The following is a 10,000-nucleotide window of genomic DNA, read 5'->3' on the forward strand; positions in this document are numbered from 1 at the left end:
CATTTATTACACGTTCAAATCTATAAACCTTGGTATTTTAAAGGGTCCATCTCGATTCAGCAGCCACGTGCTGGACAGGACAGTAGCACCACTGGAAAAAAAAAAACCTCAACGGGTGCCTCATATAAAAGCACGAGGAAAAAAGAAAGATGAGGAAAAAAATACGAGACATATGAAGATATACAGATAGACAGAAAATGATTCAGCTTCAGTGTTTTCTTCAGTAACGTTTGATCTCAAGCGTTCAGACAAAGAACACATGGCTTAATAAAGCACAAAAGGAGGGGTTTGTGTTTGTGCTTGTATGTTAACGTCCAGTGAAGCACATCGCTTCCCATTGATTCTATGGAGTTTGGACTTGAGTATATATAAACAAGTATCTGGATGTCTTTCTCTGTTCCATGGTACAGTATTGGAAACATAAGTAGGCTATATTGTGCGCACCCAAACTACGATGCAGGCTTTTGGGCCATGCACTCAGGTGTGTTTTGAAGAGGAGCGCTAGCACTGCTGATTTCATCCTGTTGGACTAAATGGACATCCAAAACAGCCGTCCGCTCCTAAAAGGATGTCTGTGGACACGGCCGCTAAATGTGTGTGTGTGTGTGTGTGTGTGTGTGTGTGTGTGTGTGTGTGTGTGTGTGTGTGTGTGTGTGTGTACTGTAGCCAAGCTAAGTCCACCCAGCGGCTACAGGCGTAACCATGACAACAGGGGCCATGTCTGTGCACTGTAACACCAAAAGTTGTACAAATCCTATAGCCTGCGGGGACCGTAACCGTGACAACAGAGCACATAGCCCGTGGCCGCACATGCGCAGGGAACTCTGAATCTCTGCGGTTTACACAAAAAACGCTAATAAACAGCTTAAATTTGGAGAGAGTGGAAAAACAGGCGTCCTCACTGTCAAGGGCTTTTTTGTGTTATTCTTATAGCAATATTGTACCTTTGCACCTTTCGCAAACTGTTAATAAAGTATTCAATCAATACGTACCGTTGACGGTGAGCGTGACCTCGGTCTCTCCCACGCCGATGCGGGGGACGATGGCCTTGCACACGTACTGTCCCGCGTCCGCCTGGCTCACGGACTTCAGATAGAGCTGGTTGTTGTTGCTGAGCACCTGCTCACACACACACACACACACACACACACACACACACACACACACACACACACACACACACACACACACACACACACACACACAGAGGGGATAGGACAGGAGAGGAGAGGAGGAGAGGATAAACCATGTTAAGTTAAGGGATATATATTTAATTTCCTAAAACATGTTCACTTTTTTCAGCAGGCTCCATTAGTTTTTCTTCTTCTTCCCGTAACTCGTTGGGCATGAATTAAAGATTTAGGACATGAAGACGACATCTCGCTTGTCTGCTTTAGAAGTGAGGAAATATTTATGGAGTGTGGTGGGACCCAGATTCTCTGTCTGTGGCGTTTATTAGGGTTTAGATACCGGTGTTCTCCCACTGTGTTGTCTAATACAGTAGTTATGAGTAAAAAAAACATACATACAGTAGGCTATAGTCCCTTTTCTGTGCTGAAAATTAAACAATATTATACACAGGGATCCCAGGAATTTGGCTGACGAGGGCATTAAACCCTCTACACTAACTGCACCTGAGGTGGCTCTGAACTTGGTCCACTATTTCCTCTACACGAATAGTGATGCTAGGGTTCAAGTTAAAGGGATAGTTCACCCCCAAAATGACTTGTTTTCTATCGATTAGTCACCCCATGGAGACTTGAATTCATGGATATTTTTGTCGCATTCCCTAAGCCAATAATTTGATGACCGGCAGCGGTTCCGGTAGGACACACAAAGAGTCTCCTTTGTGTGTCCTACTGGAACCGCTGCCTACCAGTCCGCTGTTCATCAAATTATTGGTTTAGGAATGCGACAAAAACTTAAAATAATCCATGAATTCAAGTCTCCATGGGGTGACTGACCAAAAGAAAAACATTAATTGGGGGTAACCTTCTACTGTCCCATCAGATGTTTGACCGCGTTACGTGACCGAAATGGGACAGGCGTTCTCATTCCCAACATTTGATACAAGGCAGTCGTGTCGGCAGAGGTCGGACTTGAGTTCTGCGCGAGGCACACCCCCAACGAAGCACTAGCCGAATGAGTGCGACGTCCGCTTGTGCCGATTCAACAGCACTCGAGTTGCATACCAATAGGCTTTGGAATTGGAAATCAATGTTGTCCTCATCAAGAGCGACACATCAAGAAAGCCTGTCACGACTAACGCGTGTCACTTGGTGAGATGTTGCCCAACTCTCATCGCAGTACGACCTGGGTGTGAGAATGTGTTTTCTCTAACCTCTAAAAACTACCTGTAAGGTTAATTGGGTGGGGGGGGGGGGGGGGGGGGGTTAAGGTTCATGGTTCTCGGCTGGTTCTCACCATGTTGGAGCCCTTCTTGGTCCACGTGAGGGTGAGGGGAGGGTTGCCGGACCACTTGCAATTCAGATTGACATCAGAGTCCACGTCTACAGTCACAGGCCTGGGTTCAACCACCAGGATAGGACCAACTGAGAGAAAGAGAGCGTTAGAAAATGTGTATATATCTTTTTTTTTTAGATATTTTTTAGGACATTAGCATTCTATTATTCTAATCATCAAATCCATCAAGTCCTTCAAATCCATTTTCCCAAACTGCATTTGTCATTATCATTCGTCAAAGGCTGAGAAAGATACTGTACATTCTTCTGTTGTACAGCTAGATGTGTTACTTTAAAACGAGAGATAGACACACTGATGGCAGGGACAGGCTGCATAATATAATATTACACTAAAGAATTACAGTATATACACTGCATGAATCATTCAGATGATTCAAATCAAAGCCTAGCTGCATGGCACCTCTCCAACATGATCCTACAACCCCCAGACAACACGATGCACATTTACACTGTTTAATACATGAATACTGCATGATAACAAACTGAGCCAGGCAGTAGCATGCGTATACGTTGATTCACAAAACAAATTGAGGAGATATTGACATATTGAGGTACTGTACATGTACATGGGAAAACAACATCTTTCAGAGCATGTCTCCTGCTGTGAAATGTGATTCACAACTGTGCCTTACTGTATGTGTAAAGCATATCATTCACATCAATTTATTATGGATAGATGTCTTTTAATGTGATTTAGTTTTTGTCCCATTAAAGACGTTAGATCATTAGATGCCCAAAATATCAAAGAATCTATTTTTGTGTATTCGTATATCAAAAGTCCCCAAAATTCTAATTTTAATTACTTTAATGACTTATGAATATATGGATGAACCCTAGCCAATGCCACCCTCAGGCCAAATTTTCAAATTTGAACAGCTGATGTCCCATGGCCTTTTCTCTAACTCCTCCTTCAGTGATTATACAATATGCCCTCCCCTCAAAAAATTCAACGTAATCTTTTTTAATTTTTAAGCTCCACCAGTGATGTAAATCGGTTCAAACCACTTTTTTTGTGGTTGGGTGAACAGCACAGCCACGTGGTGTCGCTGGTGGGCCTTTAAAGTCGTGGTGAAATGGCTTTTTCGGCCATTTTATTTTGACCTGGTCCAATCAGAAGGTCCCATCCCTTCAGGAGGCTATGGAATCTCACTCACTGCAGCTGTGTGCAGCAGCGGGCTAGTGTTTGTAGCCTACTGCTCAGGCTGCCCAAGGGAGAGAGAGACGGCCAGTGTGAAGCATGTTTGTTACTACTTTGCTTATTTCTAACCTAAAATGTTTTCAGATACATTTAGAGTGCTGATTAAGTTTTGAATGAGTAATACACCGTCTAGACGTCATCTTGACTGAGATTCAAAACGGAGTAGCTCTGTAATTAAAGTGTGTTTGGCAGGAACGTGATGAGCTATGGGAATCAAACAGGTGAACAGAGCATGTGAGCGGAGCGGAGCGGGTGAAAATGCCGCTCCGCGCTCCAGGGGGCTGAAATGCCGCTCGCTATTCGCTCATGTTAAACCCCCCCGCGCTCCGCTCCCCGTCGCTCCTCGCTCACGTTGATTTGCGCAAATCTCGCTCCACGCTCCGCTCAAACCGGGTCGCTCAACAGTAAAAAAAAAGAAAAGAAAAAGAAAGTAGAAATTCTAATGACATCTCGGTGCGCTGTGCACTGCACATGTCTGTGTGTCTCTGAGTCCGTGCGACCGGGCATGCTCAAACATTCGGTGCGCGGCCCCCGCGAGGGCGGCCTGGAGCGGGAGGCGGTCCTCGCTCTGAGTAGCGATCCAACCTTTTTATAACCCGCTCCGCGCTCACGTCAAAATCGCGTCGCTCCGCTCACCGCTCCGCTCCGCTCACATGCTCTGCAGGTGAATGAATTCAAGATTAATTTACGTTTTCGTTTGACAGGAAGCAATTAAGGCATCCATTGTTAGGTATGTCTATGACCACGCATATGCTCTAAAAGAGTGAAAAATATTTTTTTCATTTCACCACGTCTTTAAAAACACAGAAACAGTTGGTTAGCACAGCTGGTTAGTGGTGGTGCACGAGGCTGCTATACTCACAGTGTACGTCCACCAGGATGCTGACGTTGGTGTTGCCCACGGCATTGAACACCTGGCAGGACACGGGCTCTGTGAAGAAGGAGTGGTCCGCCGTGGTGATGAACACGCTCTCCCTGGCCCCCTCCAGCAGCACCCCGCCTTTAGCCCACCTGCCCAAAACATACAGCACAGCACACCGCCGGATTTGAAAGTGGTAAAGTAGTATTACAACACACACACACTGTAACCAAAGGGTCCAGTTGGTTATTTTCTTAAAACGGATAAATTAACACTGGAATTTACTGCGTAGTCATGCTCCATCCATTGAGTTGCACAAGTCATCTCAGTGCCCGGCCTAAACCAGTGGTTTTCAACCCTTTTCATATCAAGGTCCATTATTTATTCGGCACTTGAGCCACGGAACCACCATTTGATGAGATTTAGACTCTCAGACCCAAGACTTAGAATATTTTGTTGTTGTTGGATAAGATTTTGTCCACAATTCCATCCATGCTGTACTGATGTTGGTACCAATAGGAGAGACAACAGGCAAACGTTGATCCAAATAACAATTCTTTAATTAGGTAATGCAGATGTTTAACAATCTAACTCTTGAGAGCGTAAAATGAAACCAAATGGACCCGTAAGGGTCCATTTGGTTTCATTTTACGCTCTCAAGAGTTAAAGATATATGGGTCCATATGGTTACCAACTCTCCATCATTTAGCTGGGGACCACCTGGAACCCCCTCAAGGACCACTGGTGGTCCCCGGACCACTGGTTTTGAGAACCACCGCCCCTAAACCATGACGCAGCAGACGTATATATACAGACCTGAAGCCCATGATGGGGGGGTTGGCAGTGGCCTGGCAGGTAAAGGTGACCCTCTCCCCCTCCAGGACGGAGCGAGGTTCAATGGACAGCGTGACCGTAGGAGGGTCTGTTCAGCACGGGACAGAAAGGACAGAAAGATACAGCCATCAAATCCGGATGGAAGTACCGGAAATTATGTGACAGACATTATTACGCACACACACAGACACACGCACGCACGCATGCACAGACACACGCACGCACGCACGCACGCGCGCGCACACACACACACACACACACACACACACACACACACACACACACACACACACACACACACACACACACACACACACACACACACACACACGCACAAGTATGCACACACACACACACGCACAAGTATGCACACACTTGCACTAGGGTTGGGGTCCTTTGGGAATTCTTATGATTCCCTCTTAACTTACTGATTCCTTAACGGTTCCCTTTAAAGGAGAATTCCGCGCAATGTTTTATAACCTTTTGTATGATATTATGATATCGTACGACGAGTGCTATAGCAGAAACTCCATCCCGAGTCGACTGCAGCTAAAAACCCGAGCCTATGGGACTCTTTTTTTTTGTGTGAGATCTAACATGGACAGAAAACACTCCACTGTGTGGAGACGAGATTTCACCCGCGACGTCATCCACGTCACTTTGTAAATACTACGGTGGCCCATTTGGGACAAAAACATTGTGGAGGGTTTTCTGTCCATAAGAACATTAGCTCTAAAATAAAAATAAAAAGCTATTAAAATATGCGATCTAGCGCAAGTCCCATAGACTCTGGTTTTTAACTGCGGTCAACTCGGGATGGAGTTCTGAATTTTTTCAACGGTACCACTCATCCTAGTGTAGCCCCAAGGCCCACTAAATATATTTTATTTTAGTGCATGGATTGGCCACTAAATATATTTTACTTCCTATTTGTTTTGTTCAGAGTGCATTGCTCTGTCACTTTAAATGCTTTTTCTGCAGGTGCTGAACTGTACAGATAGAGTACAACCTGAACCTATATTGAGTATTTTGGTGAAATGTAAGAGTCATGTCACCTTTCCTGCATGGTGATTGGTTGTGGAATGGGAGGAAAGCGGGACAAGGAGAGAGAGGGAGAAGGGAGTGATAGATTTGGAGAGAGAGAGGAGACAGGTTTTGCAGAGGCAAGGACATGAAAACAAACATGTGGAAAGAAGTGTGACAAGTAAAAGTTTGAATGTTGTACAGTACAATTTAGAGCATAAGGAATTCAAGTGAGTGGCTGTATGTGACTGTGCACAGATACTGTGAGAAGGGCAGCTATCAACACAGTTGTTGATATTGTGTTTGAAGTTAGCTACAGTAGCCTCTCCAGTTAGCGTAGCCAGTCAGCCCAGAAAGTTAGCTTCTCCAGTTAGCCAGCCTGGCTAGCTGGCCAAGAGAGACCTTCAAGACCTCCCAGACCTGCTAGATCTGGCCCAGATAGCACTCCCGGTGACCAGGATAAAACCGGGTAGTTCCTCTGGCAACGAGGGAGAAAGATGTTTCCTTTCAATCACTTTTCACCATTCCAGTTACTCCACCCATCTTGGGGGGTTCAAACTACAAACCCTGTGACTTGAACGCTGATATTGTGAGTACTCACCTTTTATTTTGGCTCAGTACCCAGCCAGCACGCCCACGTGGGTCCCACATGGGCCCCATGTGGGCATCCCATATGGGCCCCATTTGGGCATCCCATATGGGCCCCATCTCGGCATGTCAGCGGGCCCCACATGGGTCCCATCTGGGATGCCCACATGGGGCCCATGTGGGCCCCACATGGGCCCCACATGGGCCCCATGTGGGCTTTAGGTGGGCCCCACATGGGCCCCACGTGGGCTTTAGGTGGGTTCTACCTGGGCCCCACATGGGCCCCATGTGGGCTTTAGGTGGGTTCTACCTGGGCCCCACATGGGCCCCATGTGGGCTGTAGGTGGGTTCTACCTGGGCTTAGCCCACCTTGGGTACAAGGTGGGCTAAACCATATGGGCCCCATGTCGGCATGTGTGAGTGAAGAGGCTGTGTGTGTGTGTGTGTGTGTGTGTGTGTGTGTGTGTGTGTGTGTGTGTGTGTGTGTGTGTGTGTGTGTGTGTGTGTGTGTGTGTGTGTGTGTGTGTGTGTGTGTGTCTGTGTGTGAGTGTGTGTGTGTGTGTCTGTGTGTCTGTGTGTGTGTGTCTGCCCACAAGGTTATTAGGTTTTCCAGTTAAAGGTGTAATTTTGGTTATAAAAAAAAGTTGATTTAGAACACAACGTTTAAAAGGATTTTTGTATGTGAATACAACACTTTATTTTTGTATATATTTGGGGTATTTTTGTTTTCATAAAAGGTCAAAGACCATTACAGTACATATTTTTTGGGTGCTGCTATATTTAATTTTGTACAAACCTTTTATTTAATCCCCCCCCCCCCCCCTCAATTTCTAATTTTCCTCTTTAGTCTAAAAAATTGCCAGACAATTTTGAGGAAGTAGTAGTTTTGTGGTTTATTTTAGGTACAACTACACCAGTCAAATTCATAGTAAAAGAGGGTTTAAGAGTTCAACTAACTTGAAGTTGGGAATTAAATAGAAAAGCTACCTATGGTAAAAGGTATAAGCGTTACACTAGGATATCATAATATCATATATACTGTTAAAGGTAAGAAAAACGTTGGGTGGAATTCTCCTTTATCGATTCCTTTAGGGGGTTCCAAATGGACCCTTACAGGTCTTTGTTAACTCTGAGAGTGTACAAATGTACATTTGTACACTCTCAGAGTTATGATGGTCCTTGATATTAAAAAGTTTGGGAACCACCGGATTTGTAATCGTACAATCTGGGAACCCATCGCCAAATAAAAAGGAAAAACAGCGCCCTCTGCTGTTTTTAACTCTTTCATTTGGCTCTGGGGGGAGCTAAATGGAGCACCCGTGCGCAAGGAAACCGGGGTTTTTGGTCTGCCCTCAGCGCTCCACTTCCGGTGGTGCGCTTATGTTTTCATTCCCACTAACAATATTTCTACACTAACACCACTTCTCCCAGAGAACATGGATCGTTTTGGTTATAAGCCCACTTGTTTCTATGATGAAAAAGCAAGTTAAAATGTGAATATCTTTCTGTGGTTTTGTCTGCTCCGAGGACGCTATTGTTAAATTAGTTTCGGTTTGTTTTCAGTGGGAAGCGAGAGCAGACAGTAAATCCCGCCCACTACATTTGATTGGGTAAAGCGCGGCCTGCTTCCTGATCTGAAGGCACGCCCACTTGTAGGCCAGTGCGTACACGTTATGACGAACTCCCCCGACAGATTCAAGCGGAGAGCAGAATCTGTTCTTGAGAGATTAGTAATCGTATAGCAGACGTGAAGTCCACCTCCCGGCTTGACAAACACACACACGCACGCACACACACACACACACAGAGGGAAACATACGGTGAACGTTGAGGGTGACGGTGGCTCGTTTGCCCATGGGCACAGCGGCGTTAGTGGCCACGCAGCTGAAGTTGCGGCTGGTGTCCGTGTCCGCTGGCGTGATGGGCAGGAAGCTCCTGGTGGTCACCCGCTTCCTGTCTGGAAGTACTTCCTGTTATAGGAGGAGAGAGAGAGAGAGATAGAAGGATTACATTTTGTAATCTTGATACAGAAAAGTGCACAGCACCATTAAACTGTCTCTCAACCGTTTCAGGCGATTCAACATTGAACAACTTACAGAACTGCCTTTCCTCGGATCTTGACAGCTCATAACTCCAAACTGATGAAAAAAACAACTCTTAAAAACATCTTGTGATTTTTACTCCGTGGCTCTGTAGAGAGGATTTAGAAGACATTTTGTAGAATCCCCCAGAAGCAAAGATTTGAGTTACAAATGTTCGCTTTAAAAATATATGCATTCAAAGATTTGCACATGATTTGCTCATGATTTTTCAAAAAATTGCAGATCTACAAGCTCATAGCGCGGCACTCGGTGCCGCGCTATGAGCTTGTATATGTGCTATTTTTGAATAGCCAAAGTATAAGAAAATGATTGAAAATGATGAAGTGGTTAAAATCTAAAATGACAGATGCTTTCCCGTCTTAAGGGGTTTAATAGGCTCTGCGCATAACCTTTTAGTTCCCTTTTCTAGAAGGAGGAATAAATACTGTTCCAGGTCAGTTTCTCATACTGTAGCTTCATTTCGTTTGATCGTCTCAGCAGCAAATTTGAACCGGAAACACGTGAAGGATGTTGTTGTGTGTTTCCTGTTTAAATCTGCTGCTGAACCAATCAAATGAAACAAAGCTACAGTAGGCTATTTTGGAAAGTGACCTGGACCAGGAAATGTTCATAAATGTCACCTTCTGGAAAAGGTCTATTTCCCACCAGTGCCATTGGGTCAAAGATGTACTGTACCTACACATTTTTTTTCACCTTGTTTTATATATATATATTTTGAATACTTATCTTTAATTTTACAATGGCAGTGGGATTGGGCCGAAACCATTCGCAGTCATAGACCGGACACCTGAAGTCTGAGACCACTGTCTTGGTTAAGAACATGTCTATTTTAACAACCTCAAATTCCATTTCTCCTTTAGAGAGAGAGAGTGATGACAAGTATCCCGTCTGATCAATGCATACAACAACAAAA

At 45.0% G+C, this 10,000-nt stretch overlaps 1 protein-coding gene across 4 annotated transcripts in view; it reads right to left on the minus strand.

Moving 5' to 3' along the window:
• LOC311045298 (kin of IRRE-like protein 1) overlaps positions 1 to 10,000 on the minus strand; it is a 122,747-nt gene that overhangs the window by 20,299 nt on the left and 92,448 nt on the right. For all 4 annotated transcript variants that reach the window (XM_084057119.1, XM_084057117.1, XM_084057118.1 and 1 more), the window contains exons 5-9: positions 8,805 to 8,955; positions 5,357 to 5,462; positions 4,544 to 4,692; positions 2,425 to 2,552; positions 993 to 1,119 (exon numbers count right to left, since the gene is read on the minus strand). In XM_084057119.1, coding sequence (XP_083913245.1) covers positions 993 to 1,119; positions 2,425 to 2,552; positions 4,544 to 4,692; positions 5,357 to 5,462; positions 8,805 to 8,955 — 661 coding nt within the window. The remainder of the gene's footprint in view (positions 1 to 992; positions 1,120 to 2,424; positions 2,553 to 4,543; positions 4,693 to 5,356; positions 5,463 to 8,804; positions 8,956 to 10,000) is intronic.

This window comes from Gymnoscopelus microlampas, assembly GCF_963454915.1.
Source record: "Gymnoscopelus microlampas genome assembly, chromosome: 5".
In the NCBI taxonomy this organism is placed as follows: domain Eukaryota; kingdom Metazoa; phylum Chordata; class Actinopteri; order Myctophiformes; family Myctophidae; genus Gymnoscopelus; species Gymnoscopelus microlampas.